Source organism: Diadema antillarum, unplaced genomic scaffold (assembly GCF_040938485.1).
Source record: "Diadema antillarum isolate AM-2024a unplaced genomic scaffold, OU_Dant_1.0 seq00001485_RagTag, whole genome shotgun sequence".
In the NCBI taxonomy this organism is placed as follows: domain Eukaryota; kingdom Metazoa; phylum Echinodermata; class Echinoidea; order Diadematoida; family Diadematidae; genus Diadema; species Diadema antillarum.
Genome location: NW_027272224.1, coordinates 280,687 through 304,363, shown reverse-complemented (window position 1 = coordinate 304,363; position 23,677 = coordinate 280,687). Strand labels below are relative to the sequence as shown.

Here is a 23,677-nt window from a genome sequence, read left to right as displayed (position 1 = left end):
AACTAACATCGAATAGTCACAGTGGAATGCATCGTCTCTTTTCATAAGCACAATGGTAATTGTATCAAATGACAAGTTGCCACCATTCGAACATTTAAAACTACTTTGATGATTACTTCCTCGCAGTCCAAGACAAACACAAAGTATATTCGAATTTTACGCACACTTCATTGACAAACAAGTGGCATGGGAACGTGAAAGCTTTTTAACGCAAGTGAGCAAATTGATATTTCAGGGTATTCTCATTTAAGGATTTTATACTCTGAGTTCATATCAAAAAACTGCCCCATTCGTCCGTTCCGATCAAAGACATGCGAGTACCTATGAATGTGTTGACATCATTGGTTGTAAAGGTGTGCCTAAAATGAGTTATTTTCAGTGAAACGGTGCATTTAGATATAGAATACATTTATGCGATACTGGCGTAATAGCGCGCCACCGCTTTAGCGTTTAAGATTAAGAAACATTTTTTTCTTTTCTTTATAATTACAATGCATGAACAGATAAAGTTTTAGTATTTTGCAGGCAGCTTATATTGTCAGATAGTTTAGTCAATATTAAAAACATTAATTTGTAATTCTAGCCGATTTATTTCTTTGGCGGGAAGGGGACTAAGACCACGGATATAGTTTTGCATGGAGATTTCATACACATCTCGTGCATGAGAGTCAGGGAGTACTTAGTTGTTGGATAACCGAACCATTAGCCTCCATATGAAATAAATTATAAAACCACAGGATACTTGTGAATCAAGTCGCCGTTGAAAATGTATGTGGGTATACCAGCTAAGACAAACTCAGTGAGAAAGGAAGAGTACTATAGATTTATCTGGCAGCTTCAATCTTTTAAATACATTGTAACTCACAGCCTATTCTAGCTGGGCTTTTTGGTAATCCGATAGTCTATTACAGTCCGTCTAATGACCTGCTGCAAGTTCCAATCGCAGAGGTGAAACCTTCAACCAATGGGGGTCACTCATTCACAACGAGGCGGAACTAATCGGTGAGGTCATCTACGAAGTATACCAATCGCGAACGTGGTTGGAAACCTCATGGATAATGCATTTCGATCAGCCAATGAACAGCGTACCGCGGCAAATGACTTACAAAGAGTAAGGGACGGGGGCGGGTCCTATGCTGCCCCATGACTGCCTCATTTGCCTAATTGTGTCAATAAACACCCTTTGGCTCATACACGCGACGTGACTCCCAGTCATCCCAACAAGCGATATTACTAGTCAGTGAAGAGGCAAATGATGTGGGATTTAGCCTCGGTGACTGCCCTGGTCGTGTCATGTAAACTGGAATAAAGATAGGCACAACCTCCTCTTCACGTACACTGTTTCACCAACCTTCGATCAGCCCGCTCGTGCAGCCTCCCGTCTTGGATTGATACTTGTCTACATAGCTCGCTGTCACTGACTCGAACGCTCTTTCATCTTGTTTTAATAAACTCTGGTCTTTCTTAGTTTATTTTACCATCATCCATTTTTTTCAAGTTTAGCACCATGAGCAGTCCAGAGAGTTTGGAGTTGCAGCATTCCCTTTCAGCGGGAAGCAGCCCACGGACACCGGGCAGTGAATCCGACTCCAGCGAATGTAGCCGGGAAGACTTGCAGCTTTCAGGGTCCGAGTCTGGAGTCGTTGTCGCCGGCAGCGCTGCTCAGTTCTCCCCGTCGATCAGGGATGCGGTATCGAGGGTGCTCAATGGCTACGACTGGTCTGTGGTGGCTATCCCGACTCGGACGGCGACAAACGGAAAGAGGAAACCACACATCAAACGGCCGATGAATGCTTTCATGGTATGGGCTCAAGCAGCCAGGAAGAAGCTGGGAAACCAATACCCACAGCTTCATAATGCAGAGCTCAGCAAGACTCTGGGAAAACTTTGGAGGTGAGTCTCTTCAATTATTTTATATAAAACACGAAAATAGAAACCTACACTGGTGGAAGAGTGTACACTGATGTATGTGCAGAGATTTGTTTGTTTGCTTTTTTTTTTCAGCTATCGTGGATGAGTTGTAACTAGAACGCAATGAATATCGTGACATAATATGTCACGCAATGGTATGGTGCAGTGTATGATGAAGGTTTGTGTGATGACCCGGGCAGCTCTTCACTTGAACGGCTTGTGGGTGTATTATGCCTCAGTTTCCTTCATACTGTTGCTCATGAGTTTTCATCGTTCGGAGTTTTGCATCAGAATAATTGTGCATTCATGTATTGGGATTTTCACAAATGCTCCTTTTTTAAACAGAGACTGAGATGTTCTTTTTTTTTAAAAATTAATCCAAGAAAGTTATAGGGAGAGCTAACTTTTCATCATGGCATGTGTTTGGAATGCAGAATTTGATCAATCAATGAGAAGCCGATATTTGTGGTACATGTATTGACATGTTGTTGTACATTGAGAGTCTAGAGAGATGTGTATTGTTTCGTGGCGGGAAATGACTGAATTATGTGTATTTTCATGGAATAGGCCTACATGAACAAGTTTTGAATCATTGGTTCATAAATGTGTACACAGTTTTTTTTTATATTGTCGTAATACAATTGTTATATCATCGATGATAAATATATTTATTGTATCGACAAGGGCGTTTCATCATTTTTAATTCCCCCCCTGCCTAGCCATTTCCACATAGTTTCTTGGAAAATAGGCCTTTGTTGGTAGAGAAAGGGCCGCCCACATAAAATCTCCACCCTTGAGTGTGGCCACGCATAGTGACCATCTTATGGTAGGCATGGATATTTGTAAAGGACACTTTGCCTTCTCTGCATCGTTTTCGTCTTTATACTGTGCTGACATGAGGCCAGAGGCTGGAGCAGCGGAGGTGTGTGACGGTAAATGATTCTGAGGTGCTGAGCTGCGCCCCAGCCGTGATGTCGGCTTGACTCTTTTTTTTTTCCCCTTATGCGGCCCACACACCCCCTGCCAAAACGAGTGTTTCGTTTTTGTTTTTTGCCGTGATAGATGCGACAGGGACATAATAATAAACGATATTTCATATTTGCGATATTGCTGTACCAGACCAGTGCAGACTACGTACATTATCATTGGCATGAGCACAATAATAGGATTACTAATCTTTCCGAGGAAGCAATGGGGTGAATGAATCACCAATGGGTCCTGTCTATTCACAAACTGCATTTCACATTAAGAATATCTCGCCGGTCTTTGAGAGTTGCGCTCGAGTCAGCTGGGAGTTGGTGATGAGTGAATGGACGACCTCCATGACCCATGGAATTCCGGGTTATCTTTTTGCCATATTAATCTCTAGCATTTATTGCATGACACTGCAGTGCGGCTGTAGCCGATCTGGTGTCTTGCAGATGAGGAGAGTTTTGAGTAGTGTCTCCTTGATTTTTTGCGGCGGTTAGGCGAAGCGTGTGTCCTCATAAGTTTGATACCCCGTCCTTGCAAAATGCATGGTGCTGTATAATCTCAGATACAATGTATCAGATGTATTTTCCGAAATGTCAAGCGTGAGCAAGATTTTCAGCAAGCTCTTGAGATATGAGATTGTACGTCTCATCATAGGTCCATGGTCTCATCGGCCGTATGACATTGTTTATATCATTCTTGTGGTGATGTGAAGTGAGAGCCTCGAGTGAAGTTTTATTTTTGAAAAGTGTTCAACTTGTGACGAGCACTTCTACGCTCTGTATTCAATAACACGTCAAAAAGTAGTTGAAAAGTCGGAAATTGGTGTCGTTACACCAACCGTATGAGAATACCCATGCGTAGTATTTGGGGTTACATTGGATTTTGTAGAGTACACTCTCTTGTTGGGATGTTTGAAGTACCCAGTAAAGTAAAAGCGTCGTTTGGATACAATTGCGAAATGTTTGCGAGGCGAAGGGGGCAACTGCAGAGACATCACCAAAGTGTCGGTGGTGTGCACTTATATTGTAAGTCTTCTTGGAGGTCAAAAAGCCATTAAATCCCTACAGTCATTCCTCTATTGTCATCCGTTGTTCTCTTGACCCGTCTGCGGAATTTTTTTTCTTCAAACAACGCCTTTTCACCTTCGGGACTGTTACCTGCCGCCCCCTCACGTTACACACTGCAACAATAAGTTGCAGGCAAATTTCTAGCATTGTTCCTTTCTCTTTGTCCCCCCCCCCCCCCCCCCCCCGCCAGGATCCTCTCAAAATGTAGATCTACATTTTATTTTTGGTCTCTTATATGTAACAACTTGAAATAGAATTGTCAATTGACAATGCGCTAGATGGTGATGCGATAATTATTTGTCTTCCATTTGTAAAATTCACTGGTAATCTAGATCTAGATGTATGTATAACTTCTGCTTTGTAAGATTCAATACTACCTCTGTTTCTCCTTGTTCATTGTCCCTCTTCTCTTAAATGAGTTTTTGCATACTTTTTATTAATAAATTTTCAGTTTGTCATTCATTTTATTTATTTTTCCGTCATCCTCTTGATTATACATTATGCAATCAATGACTGAAGTCCTCATTGTGAATTGGTTTGAGTGAAGAGAGGTACATCTCCTCTTGGGCATTTTGAATCTCCTGACTCATGTGAATATGGTAGGGAAGGATAGATTCAAACCCTGGTTTCCCCGCCCTACAGAATACCCCACACCCCCCCCCCCCCCAAAAAAAAAAATAATAATAATAATAGAAAAAAATAAAAAAATAAATAAAATAAGATGCTGACAAAATTTTTGTGTTGTTGAGGGGACAGTACATGTATATGCATAATAGATAGGCATTAACCTCTCTCTTCTCTTCTTCCTGTTTTGTTTTCTCCTGCAGGCTGTTGTCTGACAAAGAGAAACAACCATTCATTGAAGAGGCTGAGCGTCTCAGGCAGCAGCACAAGAAAGACTACCCAGACTACAAGTACCAGCCCCGTCGCCGCAACAAGAATGACAATAACAAAAAGGCTCCACCCAACCGTCCAGTCCCCTCGCCTGACCCCTCCCACCAGGTCTCGACCAAGGCCTTGCTCAGCACCATGGTTGGGGAGGAGATCACAGACGCCAGTCTGAAGGAGAGAACAGACAAGCTGGGGATGATGATGGGAGGGGCAGTTGGACAGGGACCACCCACTCCACCAACCACACCCAAGAATGATGCTGACTGCACTCGTCCAACAAAGCGGCAGAAGTACTCCCTGAAGGTGAAGACCGAGATGCCCATGGACTTTGCTGGGGTGGATGTGCGTGACTTTGGCAGTGAGATGATGGGAATGGAGGAGATTTCTTCTGAAGAACTTGACCAGTACATTGTGCAAACGATTGCCAGCGTGACTGCTTCACACACCATGCCTTGTCAGCAGAGTATGATCAGACAGACCTGCCAAATGCCTCCCTTTACTACCAACAGTAGTTATGACATGGCCAACATCAATGTGAGTACACAGAGTGGTAATGCAAGGGGGCAGTGGCTTGGAAGGCCCCTGGCTACTGGTGGTAATACCAGCCCCTTGCAGGCAACCATTCTGGACAATGTGTCAGTGAATTCAAAGCTTGAGCAAGACATGATGTCCCCACCACCACAATATCCATCAACACAGCACCATCAGATGCAGGCATTCAACTTTGCTGCCATGCAACAAGTGCAGCAACAACAACAGCAACAGCAGCAGCAGCAGCAGCAGCAACAACAACAACCATATGACTTCCGACAAGCCTCCCAATGTGATTTCCCTCAGCAGCAACATTCTCCCAGGGCACAAATGGACTTCTACAATGCAAACCCTTCCACCCCTGCCAGTGGCATGCCCCCTGCCTACCAGTACCCCCACACTTCTCCCCAGCGGTCTCCAGCTTATGTAGATCTCAGTGAACCAACAATGCTCCAAGACTCCAGACCATGGGAGGCTTATGCAAGTGCAGTGCGGTCTTGAATGAACTAAACTCCACTGGACTATAAACACAAACACTTTAAAATACAGCCGTGTTTTCACGATTTAACAGCACTTGATGAGTGCAGAGCAAATACTCAAGTTTAGATAGTTCAGTTCTGAAGTGATGTGTGATTTATGTAACTCCTAAAGCTAGCGCCATCTGATCAACATGTCAGCAGGTAAATGGCTTAAACATCAACAGAACTGTGGATTGGCATTTCAGACATATACGCATTTGATCTCAGTGTGAGCCATTAAAACCTCACAAATCAAAGTACTGTAGTAATCCAACTACATTACAAGCATAAACAAGCAATTAATCATGCTCTGAAAGGGAAACTTTGTAGCATTTTACTCATCCTTGGTTTAATCAAACATGTTTTCCAATATTTTTCACTCTAAAGTGTTTTGAAGTGTCCATAAAGACCACACGTAAGAAATACAGCAATGCTGCCATTAAAGTTTGTGCCTGTAAACGTTTTGTACTGTCGTAAAATGCAAATACACTTGTTAATATCTTTAAGAAGTTATGTCAATGAATCATTCCAGAGACTACTTTGTGCCCCATAGCATCTGTTCAAGAGGGTGGAGTGGCTTTCTTTTTATAAACAGAAACTGGACCAAATTGTACAGTATTCAAACTGACTTGAAATGTGACCAAATCCAAGTACATAGTGGCTTAAAAACATAATTTCCACCGTCCGTCCCCCCCCCAAAAAAAAAAAGTGAAAAGAACAAAAACAAAGGACAATGGAAGCAGTTGTCGGGATTCTTGATAGACAGTAAGAGAAACATCCACACCCCAGGGTTGGGCATTCTCAAAAATTCACAATTACCTCCAAAAATAGTGATGGAGCTTGATATTATTGCCTTTATTTTAAGTGCCTAGCTCTGTATATACAGTATTTACCATCCCAGTACTGCAGCTTTCTGGCTTTGAAAGCAAGTACTCTGCCTGTGTTTGTCACTTAAGTTGACAAGATACAGAGGGCTGGAGCAGAGTATTAATAATATTCAGTTTTTATATTTCTCACATGGGCAGCTGGGAAACATTAGCCTGGCTTCAAAGGGCAATAGGTCATCAAGATTTTAGTTCAGTGTGTTTCTCTCTGCTGTGTAATTTGTCGAAATTAGACCACACAGCGTTGATATTCAACCCTCTCTCTCTCTATCTTTCTCTTTCTCATTCATGAGCGATGGTTGAAAAAGGGGTTAGCTGAGAGGAGAGACAGAGAGAAGGGGAGGAGGAAGAAGTTGACTTCCTTAGGAAGTTATTCTTTCTCTCTTCCCTCAATTGCCTTATAAAAAAAATATGGTTTAACAAAAGTACATAAAAGAGTTCCATTTCAGGAGCTGCAGGATACCCAGCAATACACATGTCATTCATCTGCATGTATTTCAAGGTGCACTCTCTGTATCATAAGGAAGTCTACAGTTTTATGCTTTGAATTCAATTTGATTGGTGGGAAGATGACAGAACTGTTGATCAGTACTAGCCATCGCAAGTTATGACAGTACTTGGTGCCTTTCATCATCATTCACTTCAGCCCTTTGCAAAACTTTTTTTTTAAAGATTAGTTCTGAGGAAGTGAGGCAGGTAAACCCCCAAGCTTTAATTCATGGGAATGAGTTCCTCTTGGATATTTATTGGCATAATTCTATCAAATATTTTCACCTTAGAGTTTTAATCTCTTTTCAAAATGTACTGATTGTTTATTTATTGAATTAATAACAGAAATAACATTCCTTGTGCCTCTTTTTGTTTTCATTCCAGTTCTGTCATCACATATTTACAAACTATGGATGAAACAAAAGGGTTTTCTTGAAAACTGTTTGATGTGAATAGCCTTGATTGCCTTACATGGGCAAATGTAGATGCTTCCTGTTCTGTGCCTTGGAATGGCAATTCTCTTCCTGCAAAGTGTGGTTTGTGTATTCAGATTTATTCAGAAATCATTGATAATATTCCGTCTTTCTGTCATGCGGTAAGATTCCTTTAGATATTTAAGATTGTGTCTTAACTAAATATTTTATGCCAAGTGATATTTGTACCTTCATAGCAACTTGTAAATATGATAAAGTTGGTTTATTTTATAGAAATATTTAAGTGCCTTTTACAGTGTTTTCATGTGTACATAGAGAGCAGTTAAGAGTTGTACATGTAGAAAACTGTAGATTTATGTCATATACATGTAATTTGTGTGATTTCATAGGTTACATATTTCAACAAAGAATTCAAATTTTACTTTGGAGTTATAACAAGGATGCCTGTCAACACATTACTCAACCTGTTCAATATCCATAATCAGTGATAAATGGGTGTAACTGATTAATAAACCAATAAAACAAATGAGTGAACTTTGAAAATAAAACAAGCACCGTATGGTTTTTGGCTTAAAGTCTGGTAAAAAGTCAGGCCCTTAAGTACAATTTACTCAATGCTGTATGTCCAGACATGACTGACAATCCCACTAATATGTTCAAAAGTTTCTTTTTCTTTTCAGCAATGTAATTACTTGTGTACAGTTGTTCCTATGAACACCAACTTGTTGCTGTTTTATACTAAATAAAATTTTCAGAAAATGATTATATTTCTCTTATGCATTCCTCTAAGCCTGCTGTCCTTGTAATCATACCTATCAAAACTGCAAGAGTTAGCCTTTTTTTAAATGAAGCTGATAAATAGTTAAGCAATGCATTGACAGTATGAACCAAAACACTAGTTAAGACATGGTAAGTTTGCATGAGAAGCATGGAGAGAGAGAGAGAGAGAGAGAGAGGGTACAAAGAAGGAAAATGAAGTGTAAGTGACTTCTTTAAAATAGAAAAATATTTTCTATGTGTTTTTGTCTGCTTGTCAGGTGTGCGCAGGCTGCAGAATGTGTGTGTGTGTGTGTGTGTGTTGCGCTGTCTCAAAGCCATAGGACATAAAACAGAGTCGACACAACAATCATACACTCAATTACAGCTCCCTTGTTCATAGTGACATTCCAATCAGATACAATCGAGCTTGCTTAAGTCGATCTGGCATAAGTTGAATAATCACCTAAGTTGAAGGTCTTTTTCTCTTTATATTCTATTGATTTTAATCCCTCATAAGTCGAAATTTCTCTTAAGTTGAAGCTATTTCTTCAGTCCAAAAAGAGTCAACCTTGCCTATTTAGTCGAATCTATTTGGACTGAAGAAATAGCTTCGACTTGGATAAAATTAGACTTTTAGGTGATTACTCAACTTACGCAAGTTTGACTTTTAGGTGATTACTCAACTTACGCAAGTTTGACTATAGATTCGACTTGGGCAAGGTTGACTGTACTTTAAACACACTGATAAGCAAAGTCATCTCAAGCAAATTTTGAGTAAGGCCATTATGTGATTTATTTCAGAGTTGAACATACAAGTGTAATATTTAAACTGCATGATAAGCAACATTTAATTTACACCCATGCATATTCTCAGTAATTTCTGATTCAGTGGAATAATGCTGCATACGTCAGTCAAAATATAAAGCCATTGTGCAGTGGTATCTAGACCATGTTAGCACCTCAAGGTTTTATTCAATGTCAACATACTTACAGCAGGGAGCAGCTGTACATTTCCTACTTCTTCTTTTTTTTTTTTTTGCATACATATTGATCGTGTATCTATGGACATTAAACTGATGAGAAGGTTGATGCCAGGGATGATATAAACCAGGCAAAGGAACACACACTGCATTTTCACACACAATTTACACTGCCACTTAAAGAGCATATCTACCCCAAAAATAATTAAACTCCAAAAGAAAGAGAAAAATAATTCCCTACAGAGCAATACAAAAATGAAAAAAAAAATCAGATAAGAGATGAATAAGATATGACATTTTGAAATTCACTTCTTTTTTTTTCAGAAAACATTTTTTGCCAGGTCCTTAAGAATATTCAAATGAGTGAGGTGATGATGTCATACCCTCACTATTTTTCATGAATGCTATATATGAAATTCAGAAAAATTGTTGTTTTTAGCTAATACAAGTAAAAGTATGTTCTCATACCAGTTACATGAGTTAACATTTGTTCTTTTTTATTTTGGGTAGTTTTAAGGTACATTTTATATTTATACAGCTGAAATATCAGATTTTTGTCATTTCTGTATTTGAAATGAATAAGAAATTGTGAGAGCATGACATCATCAACTTACTCATTTGAATATTCATAAGGACTGGTCAAGAAACGTTTTCCGAAAAAATTTGAAATTTGAAAATGTCACATCTTCCTTATTTCTTATCCAATTTTTGTCATTTGTGTATCGTTCTGTAGGAAACATTTTCCTCTCTTTTGAAATGCCTGGGAATCAATTTTTCACTCAATTTGGGTTTGATATTTGATTTAAATTATAAGGAAAAATTAAAAAGCATTACTCAGACTATCAACTGCTGGAGAATGAGATCTCTCTCTTTAATTGGTAAAATTTGTGTAATTAAGTCTCTTGTTCTCCGACAGTTGTTATATCTCTTTTCTGTTTTAAGTATCAAGATACCACAAAAAATTTTTAATGAGTTAAATAAGCTGTTTTTTAGGTTGATTTGGAGTGGTAGCCAAGATAGGGTCAAAAGGACATTTATGTACAATGATTATGCTCAATGTGGTCTCAAGATGACCAACCCTTACGCTTTTGCTCTTGCTCAAAAAATGACATGGGTGAAATGTTTACTTGATGATAGCTTCGAATCTGTTTGGAAATCGATTGAATCATCAGTTTTGGAAAAATATCATATAGACCCTAATATACTTTGGAAATCATATGCACCTGAAAAAATCTTAAACTCTTTAGATAATACACAGTTAGCAGATTCCTTGTGTACTTGGTACATGTACAGGGAGTATGCAGCTATAGAGCAATTTCAATGCAAACTAGAGATTGTAATTTGTCATCACTGACAAATTAAGGTGATTCGATTTTTTTTTAATCAATGATTCAAGTCCTGATTGCAATAGGCATGACCACGCAGGTTTCATCTGTGGTCATAGACATTGGCCGTGTGATGTTTGGATTCTCATTTAGAAAAGGGAGTCATATCTGCTATCTTTGGTACCAAATCTGTATACACGATAACGAAGATACAACAACAAGTACATATGACCTTTGACCCCCACTTTGCACAACCTAGATGGCATCTGAGCAAAAAGTGGTTATTTTGTGAAATGATTCTTGTAACATGATCTTTGCGTGTGCAAAATATGGGAAAGATAAGACATGTATTCACCAAGATACAGAATGAAACATTTGTGACCTTTGACCCTAATTTACATACCCAAAATGTTGTCCGATCAAGGAGTTGCTATTTTATGAAATAATGTACATGACATGAACTAAACATGTGCAAAATATGGGAGTGATAGGGGCTGTTTTTCTTGAGTTATCGCAAAGAAAGTTGCAGAAACATAGAAATATCTCAATACATCGAAGATAAGCCTGAATTTCAACCAAAATTTTTGACGTGATTCCGACATCTTATGAAAAAACGAAGGGCACACTAACGGTAGCATAAAGTCTCAGCTACAACATATCAAAATCTGGAAGAAATTTACGGAAGGGTAAGTGAGCTAGCGCTCGATATAGATAGTCATGTCAATTTTCATTTCCAGAAAAACTGCACTCCCATAGAGATAACACGTAAACTGGTCAAATTTGACAGGATTACTTTCAATCCATTTTTACGAGTTGATACCGTTATCCAATCAAAATGTTGTAATTTTATGTTTGAAAGAACATTAAATAAGCTACAACATACTGCAATCTGGGTGAAAATTAACAAAGGACTAGTGAGATACGCTCGAATGAACTTGATATTTGATGACGTCATTTTGAAATTTTACTTTTTTTACTTTATTAAGACATTTGATATCTTTTAATCATTTTGTCTGCATTGCCACCCCATGAAATGACATGTACAATTCATCAGCTTTCAAAAAATGTAAAGAAAATGGGGGGTCACCGTCCATCCTGACGAGTAAAATTGGATTTAAAATTGGCATTTTTTTGGCATAGTTGCACTGTATATCGCCATTGACGCGCGCGCGGAATTTCAACTTTGACGGGCCCGTATGACGTCATATTGAGTCGGATTAACTTGAAACTTGGTAGAAATATTCCTTGACATTTCAGTCATCCGATCCGTGTGAAAAAACGGGAAATTTCTATTGCATATCAGCTGTGCGTGCGTATATGCGCGCGCGCGTACGCGTCCGTCCGATTTTTTTAATTTTTCAAAAAATGCTCCAAATGGTCTGAAACGTGTGCAAAAAATTTTTGAGCTCGATTGGAGCAAACAAATATTTCAGCGCGCACGTACGCGCACGTTTTAAGAAAACATATGAATTTTGAGAACATGAGTAGAATGCGCATAACTTGAAATATATGTGACGTAAATTTCATTGAAAAATTCCATTCCATTAATGAGATATGATTGAGAATGTGTTTTCATATAATGACGTCATAGTAACGTCACAGTCGACTGATCACAATGATACATTAGATTTGTCGTCTTTGGGACATGATGCATACATGGTATGAGTTTGATATTGATAGGCAGAGGACTTTCAGAGTTAACCTCTGCACAACTTTTGCGGAGAAATAAAGAAATAAAGAAGAAGAAAGAATCCGTACAGATACAGAAGGTGATCCGAGAGGATACTCGGATCACCTAATTCTCAGAAATTGGTGCATGTCAGTCATTGCGGTTTAATCGATTGATACATTCAAAATCTAAGAAGTATTTTTATTATGAGTTGTGGAATATAAAGAATGTATCTGTAATCTCTGATTTGCTGAATCCTCCCTTTCCTGGCCATAAATTATTTGAAGAATTAGTCCTTGATTTTGATATCCCTCAGTCACACAGAAGAAAGTATAATTTTTTGATAAAAAATATTCCAAATAACTGGCAGGAAAACCCCAATATGCAAGATGTTGATGTACATGAAGCTCTCATTGTTAAGTTGAAGAGTTCAAAGAAAATACCCAGTCTTGCATACAATTTGCTGAACTCCAAACAAGTTCCCAACAAGCGTTATGAATATTGGGATAACAAGGTTTTAGTACCGGTCAATTTGGACTGGGAAAAAGTACATGTTACAAATTTTACACGCACTATTGATACTAAACTACGCTCATTTTATTATAAAATATTTCATAAAACAATAGCCCTCAACGAATTTTTGTATAAGATCAAAAGAAGAGATTCTCCAAACTGTTCTTTTTGTGACAGATTTGAAGAGACAATAATTCATTTATTTTGCGAATGTGAGGTCACTCCAATTTGGGGACTTTTACGAGGTATATTAGTGCAAAAGTATAATTTTAATTTTAATTTTACTAATTTCAATAAGTTGTTTGGTGTATTATCTGACAAATTTGTAACATATTTAATCTTAGTGGTAAAATATTTCACATTCATTTGTAAATTCAAAAACAGCATTCCAAATTTAAATGCGTTTAAATCATTTGTTCAAAAACAGAAAGAGATAGAATACCATTTGGCTAAGAAAAGGAATAAGCTCCCCATTCATTTTTAAAAATGGAGGTTTGATTTTTGATACATGTAGATAAACTCTATTGGTGGTCAGTGTACCTATCAAGATTCATGCTGCCAGTGACAGTACCTTGATACATGTACTACCTCTTTAACAGTGCATTTAAAATGTATTTCATGCAGTCTATGTCATGTTCTTAAATCATATGAGTTTAAATAATTATGTTCTATAGTTAGTCACCATGGAAAGTAGTTACCCTGGTGTCTCCATAGGTTAAGAGTTGTTATGTGTATGATTATTCCAAATGTTTCTCTTGTCTTTTTTCAAATTGTTGCCAATTGTGTGTAAACGATGTGATTCTGATTTGATTTAATAAAACATATAAATAATTAAAAAAAAGGTTTATATATTTTTGGGGTGGATTCCCTCTTTAAAGAGTGAAATGCATGTATGCTTTGTGTTGTCAGACCATAAAATGAATTATCATTACTGGTACTGACATAAAATGGCTCATGAAACTAAGTACATAACAGACTATGACATGAGGTGTCTCCAAAACCAATAACTTTCACCTGCAACAAAAAAAACAAAACAAAAAAAAACCCTCTGTTGCTACAACATCTCATTCCTTTATTTTCTTTGTTTAGAACTGCATAAAAAAATATCTCTAATAAAAAAGAACAGATAAACTGTCATTTGTATCTCTGTACCAGCAACTTACTCAATGATACATTTTGTTACCAAAATTAAGGCCAAGTAAAAAAAGAAAGTAGTTTCTCGTCCGGGTTTTTTGAGCAAGGCGATGAGGGAGGTCCTTACTATTTGATATCTTACTATTTTTTCGAGGATTGTTATAATTTTATAATTCCACATTTGCTGGAAAAGCGCACTCATTTTCTCTTCAAAATACATCGCCGTCAGATGCAACGTTACAGAGCAGCGAGTGTACGGGCCTCTACACATTCAAATGTGTTCATGCGTGCGATGGCCTGGGGACCCGATTTGGACAGCTAGCAAGTTACAGACACGGCCGAAAAAATAGTAAATATCAAAAAAGTCGATGCGGCAACTGAAAATCGATGCGGGCGGGGAGCGGGCTGGGACGAGAATTATGAATTTCTTGGTATTTTCAGCGCCATTTTGAAAATAGTAAATAGTAAAAAAATCGATGCGGCGGCCAAAATCGATGCGCGCAAGGACGAGAAACTGGTTTCTTTTTTTACTTGGCCTAATACCAAGTGATGAAGTTAGAGAGTATGAAGTTAGAGAGTACACCTGTACATGAAAGAATGAAAGTTATACATGTAATTATGCTATTATCACAGAGTACTGTGTTTGACTTCCATCATCTACACATTGCACCAAGAAAACAAGACAAATCATACTGTATGACCTGATTTGTGACAAGGCACAAAACAATCTATTGTGAAAGATGTACAGTATGTTTGACATCAAACTTGCTTGAGAAGTGCAAGACATTCACCATGAGAGTGTAAGTGTGCTCAGAAATGAAGCAACGAAAACACCCCCCCCCCCCCCCAACCATACGCATTGGGTATGTGACTGTCCAGCTCAAAACCCTTTAAAAAAAGTATGCCAAAATGAATTTCCACTTTTCTACATAGTTTAACCTGTTGAAGACGAGTCCCAAGAATACTCGGGTAAGTGTTTAGGGAAAATGACTGTTGCAGCAAAATCAGCTCGTCCTCAATGGGTTAAGAGTAATAAAATGATATACAACTTGTAAAATTTGACCATCATAACCCATTCTAAAGGTGATTGAAATAAAAGAGAGTAGCTTCATAGAAAAGGGAGAAAAGAGGATCATTTAAAGATTGGGGTCACTCAAGCATGCTGTGCAAAAATATCAATGAGAAAAAATATGGTTGAGAAAACCTGCTAACATTTCAATATCTGATTTAAGCCACCATATTTTGACAGTAGGTAAAGAAAAGATTATTCTTCCAAGTAAGATAAACTTAAAAAATTTGAGTTGGTCAAGTAAAATGATATTATTGGTTCATTACAGAAAATCCTAATCTGGGACTTTTTGTGGGTTTTTAACTTGGCTGTAACATACATAAAATCTATGAGATAAATGTTACACTGACTGCTAATGAAATTACTTAATGTCTACTTCACAATGATGATGAGTGGTAACTAACATTTCTGAAATCAACTGTGGGAGAAAATTTTGATATTTCAACATACTTCAATATAATAATCTTCTTTCCTTTTATGTCTAATAAGTGACTGGCAGATGATAAGAGCAAAACTGAGGGAGTTTCATAAAATATGTGTAGGCTCCTACTATTCTTTGCTTATTCTGTAGGGTTTGAAATTTCTCAAATCCTACCACATGTTCTTTTCTGAAAAGTGACTTACTGTCTACAGGCAAATGTGGTGTGAAGTCATAGGACATTTCAAATAGAGGGCTCTGTCAACAGTGAAACTCCATTCCATGTTCAAATTGACATGTTCAAAAAGAGGAAAATATAACATACCACACCAATTAAAATTTGATAAAAATTAAAAGAAATACCTGCAAATCCTGAAGTTGATTTTTTTTTTTCAAAATACTTGATTCAGTTCAGTTCAATTCAATTATAATTCATTTCCATCCAACAAAAAGGTACATCATAATATTAAGCACACATTTCACAAATCATGTTTTTAAGAATTTGTAAGAAATATGTTCAGTACAAGGTGAATCATGAGATATATTACAAAATACATGTACAAATGAATTGCACAATACGATCAACAATGCATACTTGCAAGATCAACAGAAAAGTAAATATAATAACGAAAAAAGTGAGTCTCTGAAAAGCAGAGCTTGTAAAATGTGGATCACTTAAAAAACAATGTGCTGACATAAGTTGCTATCTATTGCTGTATATACAGGCGCGGCGATATGGTGCAATTAACTCGCCAAAAGCATATGACCTCGAAGCCTCATTTGCATAAAGTAAACAGCTTGTGTACGCAAAACCGCTGGGGAATTAAAGTGTTGCAGGACAATCGTAATATCTCACCTCAGAAGCCATCAAATGATTAAATCTATACAGCAAATTGAAGGAGAAACTGACCCCCTGTTCAGACGCAAGCCAGTTTATACCAAAACTTGATAACGAAATGATGTATAAAGAATCATCGTATAGCCGACAAACCGTTCAGACGCTAATTTCGAACATTCCGGAAAAACGTCGTAAAGATATGCAGTTTCTCACTGTGTATGTTGATATGGTCATGAGTGACAGGCACAAGGTCACCTTTCGTGCTCGCTCCCATTAAACCCCGCCCAGTTATACCGTTCTATGGTCGCCATGCGTTCAGACACGATGGAATGCTGATTCGTTATCGAGTTCTAGTTTGAAAAGATGCTCCGACCGTCATTTCGCTATACGTCATTTCGTTACATGTCATTTTGTTAGTCAGCATTCAGACGTATAAATTCATCGTATAGCTATACCGTTTTGGTATAGCTTTACTCTAGTATAATTTTTTTGCATCTGAATGCCCTGTATTATCTAACTGACAATGCTAGTTATTTTTGGTTTTATTGAGGATAAACCTGTGAAAATAACATCGAAACTTAGCTTCCAAAACAGAAAATTTGGTCTCTAAACAAGTGTTATTTTCTCACATTTTCCTTCATTGCCCAAAAATGAAACTTCGGTATATGACTTATGGTAGTATATCCAAACTATGTTCCAAATATCTTTTCTGTATCATTTGGCGCACGGTTATGTTGGGAAAAAATCGAGATGACTGTCACTTGTGACCCACGTAAAATCCATAGCGTAAGCAGTACGCAGTCCGATGTATCGGTTTTCGTGCTGCATGAAACAGTTGAAGCACATTGCAGGGTTCGTCTCTCTCCCACTCACCACCCTGTGGACAGAAAACCGAACCCTGTGGCCGTGCGCCGAACCTGACACCGCTGATTGGCTAAGCGTGCACTGACGAGTAGAGAACGCATGCGCAGGAGGATGATCTAGTTGTACAGGTCCAGTATTATCTCTTAAATTCTGTTGTCTTTTTGCTCTTATTTTCACCTAACTACTAGTTGCACAAACACGAAACTTCGCAGGTAGTGAGTCTGGTGTATACTGACTAGCAATATGTTAATCAAATGCATATTCATGCAGACGCAGACTTATGTCGGGAAAAAATCTTAACCCTTTCCCACGGTCGACTCAAACAGAAAAATACACATATCTCAAAAGATACATCAGCATTTTCGCCCAAAAATCATATGAAGGATGATATATCCATATTAGATATAAGTTTCAAGGGATTTCGTGGTAAAATAAGGGAGATACAAGGAGGTGAACTTTCGAGATTCTTTTGTCCTTCGCTCCGCACAGTGCTTCAATGACCATAACAAATTCAAAAGCTTTGGCCTCTCATCAGTGAGTTAATTGCACCGTATCGCCGGGCCTATATAGCAAATATTTCGCAAATTTCAAGTCAGTTGCAAATTGCAAATTTAAGAAAACAAGAAAGAAGAAACTATAAAATGCATCGCCGGGCCTATATAGCAAATATTTCGCAAATTTCAAGTCAGTTGCACATTGCAAATTTAAGAAAACAAGAAACTATAAAATCTGACCCCAATATGAATGTGATGTGAATGCATGCAGGTACTAATACACAGTACACAGTACACAAACAAGGTGTGTGATAATACTACACAATCACAATTTTACTCACTCGTGAAACTGTTGGAAAGTCCTGGTTCGCGAAAAGTTACAGTAAACAAAAAAATTTGCACTGATATACATATATATAGATATATATCAGTATCTACATGGCATATATACAGTATCTTATACATTATTCAAAGTGATGACTGCCACACAGCCCATCCTTTAAGGTGTACATAAACATATAGGCCTATATATATATATATATATTTTTTTTTTAATTGTAATAACTTCACTCCTCCCCCCCCCCCAATTTACCAAGTCATCAATGCTTAATAGTCATTGCAGCAAATGAGAACAATTTGATGTGAGGGAGATGTTTCTGTAAAAATAAGTAAATACAGTAATGATGTCTATGCAAGCAAAGGGAAAACTTCACATCATCACCTAATTTTATTTGCTGTGATATGATTGTGATATAATGACTGTTATGAGGAGATGGGTCTAGGGAAATTACCCCCTGGGCAATTACCCCGTACCCTTCCCCTGACCCTAACCCTAATCCTAATCCTAAACCTAATCCTAACCCTAACCCAAACTCTACACCCTAAACCTAACCCTAACCCTAATCTTTACTCTAAACTTATTACTAATCAGTGTTTAGCCGGGGGCAATTGCCCTGATATGGAGGAGATGTATGAAAATGTTACTTTCATTAACTTTCTTATTTTTCTGTCTAATGTTAATGACACTTGCACTGCTTTGTCCATTTGATTTTACTCTATAAAGTCAAATTCGTCAGTTGAGAATGAGAAGGGCGTTAAGTTGTCTTGAACCAAGGAGTGTAATAGCTCCTTGCTTGAACAAGGAAAAGTAGAAATTAGGCGGTGCGTAAAATATGTCCCCGCCGGAAGTAGCATTTAGTAGCAAAATGTACAATATCGGTAAAAAATCAAGGTCAAAGGTCAAAGAAGTCAAAGGTCAAAATTCTGTGTAGAAGTTTTGAAGCCCTCACCTAGTGCCATCACAAAAAGCAAACGGAATCGAAATCGGGTTAGAAATGGCAAAGGAGTAGCATTTTGTAGCCAATGTACAATATAGGTAAAAAATCAAGGTCAAAGGTCAAAGAAGTCAAAGGTCAAAATTCTGTGTAGAAGTTTTGAAGCCCTCACCTAGTGCCATCACATAAAGCAAACGGAATCGAAATCGGGTTAGAAATGGCGAAGGAGTAGCATTTTGAAGCAAAATGTACAATATAGGTCAAAGGTCAAGGTCAAAGGTCACAACTGAAATTCTGTGTAAAAGTTTCAAAGCTCCCATGTAGTGCTATCATATAAAGCAAACAGAATCAAAATTGGCTCATAAATGACAGAGAAGTAGCAAATTGAACATTTTGATCACACACGGACGCACAGACAGACAGACGGACGGACGGACAGACAGACGGACACACACACGTATGGAGCCCGTTTCATAGTCCCCTGCTCGAACTCGTTCGGCGGGGACAACAATATGGGTTTAGTGGCAACTTAACGCCCTTCTCATTCTCACCCGACGAATTGTAGTTGATTTTTCGCTTTAAGAGCTACTGATGTGACTGTAAATGCACGGCACCCCGGCCTGATAATTACTGGCTGCACCTGGCCACCACAACGCTTTAATTGCAGAGGGAGCCCCAGTTCTACTGTGAATCTCAGGGCAGTGGTGTCAGTGCAGGCAGACACAAATACAGGTTCTGTCACAAGTCATCCCAGGACTGGCTGCTGTTCTGACACGAAACACAGCTCGTAATATCATTCGTTTGGAGAGGGTTCAAGAGTTTACTGGGAAAACATACACAAACACAATAACATATGCACTGTGATGGTACAGTCACATCAGATTACACTGTGCTGATGTTTTCATATTATCCCTATACTAGCTCAGCTACCGGGGAAAAATAATGCTCCAAGCCAGAATATTTGTGAATGTAACATCACCAAAAACAATACCAACATATCAGTTTCTTTTTATGTTCCAAATTGTAGAAAATGAGTTTTCCATCTAGACAAGTATATGGAGTGATACCTATGTAAAGGCATTACATGATGGCTATTACATTTGCAATAGAACAATTTGCAATATACAAAGGTATACCCTACCTATAGCAAGTTTTTATGTTGTAATTTAATTGTTTCAAGTGTACAACATCAATGAATGAGATCATGTTTCTGATGACACAAATTATCACTGCAGTGTCCAACAATTTTTTGTATACCATCTGAGTGTACGTAATACTGTACATTACAAAGGAGTGATCCTCAGTAGTTGAACTCTTTATGTGCCATGGTGTAAACCCCCTGTATGCCACATTATTCAGAGATAGCAACATTTTGGGAGAACATTCTGTTTTTCAAATATATGTAACTCTCATAGACTGTTGTTACCCTGGGCATATATAGTGAGCACAGATGTAGAAAAAAGGCCAAGCATTGTTTTGATGTAAATTCTTTTGACAAATCTGTGATTGGTTTTCTTTCAAGAGCTCAGTAGCTACATCATTGTAAAGGCATGACTTCTGCACACAAAACAGTATCAGAAACTTAGAATTTACTTGCAAATCCAGTAGGACACACTGCTAGATAGTCATTCACCACATAACATGTAAGCTACATATGCCAGGAATGGAATCGCGAGAAACTCTTCCTGTGGTATTTGGCTATTTATTCATCGGTTTGGGCAGGTTTGTGCATTTGAGCAGAATATGCGAAGTTGGCACGCCGTCAACTGAGTTGGACGTGTGAACATGGCACATGAAGAGTTAAAACAGCATTTTATGAGGTCCTCAATCTTACAAATTATATAAATACACATAGACCTATATATAAACAAACCAATACAATACAAGCAACCTCATGGAAACACATAATCATACAGGCAAGAAGCATGTACACATGTTATTTGCTGAGCAGATATCATAGTCATATCCATAAATTCACACATTAATTTGTTTTTTTCATTCATCAAGAAGTCAGAAGTCTGGTGCATTGCAGCTTGCTATAATATGATTCTTGATTCATATCTAATTGGCAAATTTACTGCACCAAACCCCTCTGTTTTTGTTTTGTTTTGTGTGTGTGTGTGTTGTTGTTTTTTTTTTTGGGGGGGGGGGGATTTACTATTGTGACTCAAAAATGACTTTGTAATGAGAGAAATTGCATATAGCCAAAGGTAAACAAAAGAAAGAAAGAAACTTGGCCCCAATGACTACCATCTCCACAAGAAGATTTCATCTACATTCAGATTTTTCTTTTGTCACATCAATGGTGAATGACCACATCTTACATGTTACAGGATAGTCATGCATTATGCCAATAATGAAATTTGAATCACTGCCAAAAATTATAATCTGCATGCTGAGAAGTTCAATTGCCTTAGAAAACCATGGTATGATTTTGTAATAAATCGGTTTTTGTCAGGCTAATGTGTGTGTGTGTCATAACCACATGGGCATTGAGAATTTAGGGTTTCTGGGACGAACACTCTACTAGAGCTTTCAAGAACCAGTCGGTAGAGTATTGGTCTAGTAATCCCGAGGTCTTGGGTTCAAATCCTGATCGAATCCCATTTTCTTTGCCCAGTTTTTCACTAATAAATCTGGAGAGAGTCAGAACTACGGATAATAATGGGATTTGAAAGTATCACATGCCTTCAAAAATAGTGATAATACCTGCAACAGCACATATGTGCTAAATTGAGGAATGAGGATGTCATCACTCAACAAGTCTCCAAAGCACTATGACCACACATGTAAATTACTGTAAAATGAGAAATATTCACAGCATTCATAACATTACAAGCAGAGAGCTAGTGGATGAGTATCTTTTTTCCCCCTAGAGACACAAATATATAACATAATAAGTGGCTTATCTGACAAAATTATTGTTACATACTGTCAAAGTGGAAATTTTCCCTATTTTCATGTGACCAAAAACTAGCATGAAAATAAAAGCACACATCTTTTTTTCTTTTTTCTTTTTTGCTTTTTGTATGTACCATTATGTAATGTTGTTATTCCGCATAATTAAAACCCTCTAAGTTGATCTTACTCGGCAGAGCGCAAAAATTACTCACACAAAAATATCCACTTTAGAGCCTTTGTTGAATGACTATACCACATACACTGCATGATGTTGCATGCATGTTTGCATGTGTGTTATATGACAAAAGAATATAATGAAAGGTGTTTCAAAACTAATGTTTTGTGACTTTTTCAAAATTCTGTCTACAACTCAATGTTATGGCATGACTTTAGGATTTGCAGACAACATAGTACAATTCACATCTCTGGAAATGGATACAGTCAACTTCATCAGAAATTTAGCATGTGTTGTTTTGATGCCATATGTAGTTGATTGATATGTATAATGTACAAATGAGGATAGAATAAAAGCAACCTAGCTTACAGAAGTAAATTACTGTCTGTAAGGTGGCACAGAGATAAATATTGTGGTGATATCGCTCATTATACATTATGTGACGCCATCACATATTATGAATCAAATGATGTAATGTTTTGTATAAAGTATTCCTATAAATGGAATGCACTTTTGCACCTCTTTGCACCGTATCAGTGAAGACCATTATCTTCTGCTAAGTCTGTTTTTAACCTCAGTAGTTATTATGTCTTTTTAAAACAATACAGCATTTATAGCTACAATTTTGATGTGATATATAAAAAGCACATGAAATATGACTTCTGAAGGCAGCTGAAATAAAAAGCGTTGCATTAGAAGATACAGAAATTAAAAAGAAGATTAATGCTGCAAAGGGCAAACTTGTGACTGTATACTGTAATGATGATGTAGCAGTTGTTATGGCAACAATACAAAATGCTGACTGATTTCATCTCAATATCTATTATTGGAATTCACAGCAATATGATGCCACCTTAAATGCCAATAAAGCAAACACCAGACATACTCAATGTCATTGCCCACTATAAAGAGCACAACTATCTTTGCGTCCCTAAATATTGCGCCTATATTTTGTACCACTCCTCTCTAAGGACCACATTCCTATCAAAACCTCCTGTTAGTTCATGGCACTACTGTGGCTATGCTGGATTGTATCAGAACATACAGCAACAGCAAGAAGTTGCCCTGGGTCTGTGCTAATAGACTACTAGTAAGTAGGTGGATGGGTAGTAACACCACTGTATACCATAGCAACCAAGATGGGGTGAAGAGGTTGACTGGTATCTATGGCATGTTGGCCCCAAAACACCTGAGAAAGAAAGGTTAAAGAGAATGCCAATTTTCTAATGGTTGACCTTCTCGGGGAATCTTATATCTGCAACAAGTATCACTTACATCTCGTGCGTCACAGGCTTAGCAATGCGAACATAGCTCAGCTACGACATGTCGTTGTGTTTTGATTGTAGAAAACACAGTGTTTGGATGTAGTCCACACATTACCAGGGAGAAAACTAGTGAGGGTTATGTGAAATCAACACAATGCCCCTTTACACATATGCATCACTAAACATGCAGAATGTGCTATTCATTCTTTATTCAAAAGTTCCAAGCAATAAATAATTAGTAACAGAGAAGCAAACAATTGTGTATCTGTTGATGTAACTTGATATCATCCTGATTCCTA

At 37.7% G+C, this 23,677-nt stretch overlaps 1 protein-coding gene and 1 long non-coding RNA gene across 2 annotated transcripts in view; one reads left to right on the top strand and one right to left on the bottom strand.

Annotated features, from left to right (window-relative positions):
- Positions 1-23,677, bottom strand: part of LOC139709981 (uncharacterized) — a 171,226-nt gene that overhangs the window by 72,552 nt on the left and 74,997 nt on the right. The window lies entirely within an intron of this gene.
- Positions 1,382-6,098, top strand: LOC139709980 (uncharacterized). Its single transcript, XM_071621928.1, has 2 exons — positions 1,382-1,893; positions 4,781-6,098. Exons 1-2 carry the CDS (start codon positions 1,508-1,510, stop codon positions 5,874-5,876), a joined length of 1,482 nt encoding a protein of 493 aa, XP_071478029.1. The 5' UTR covers positions 1,382-1,507; the 3' UTR covers positions 5,877-6,098.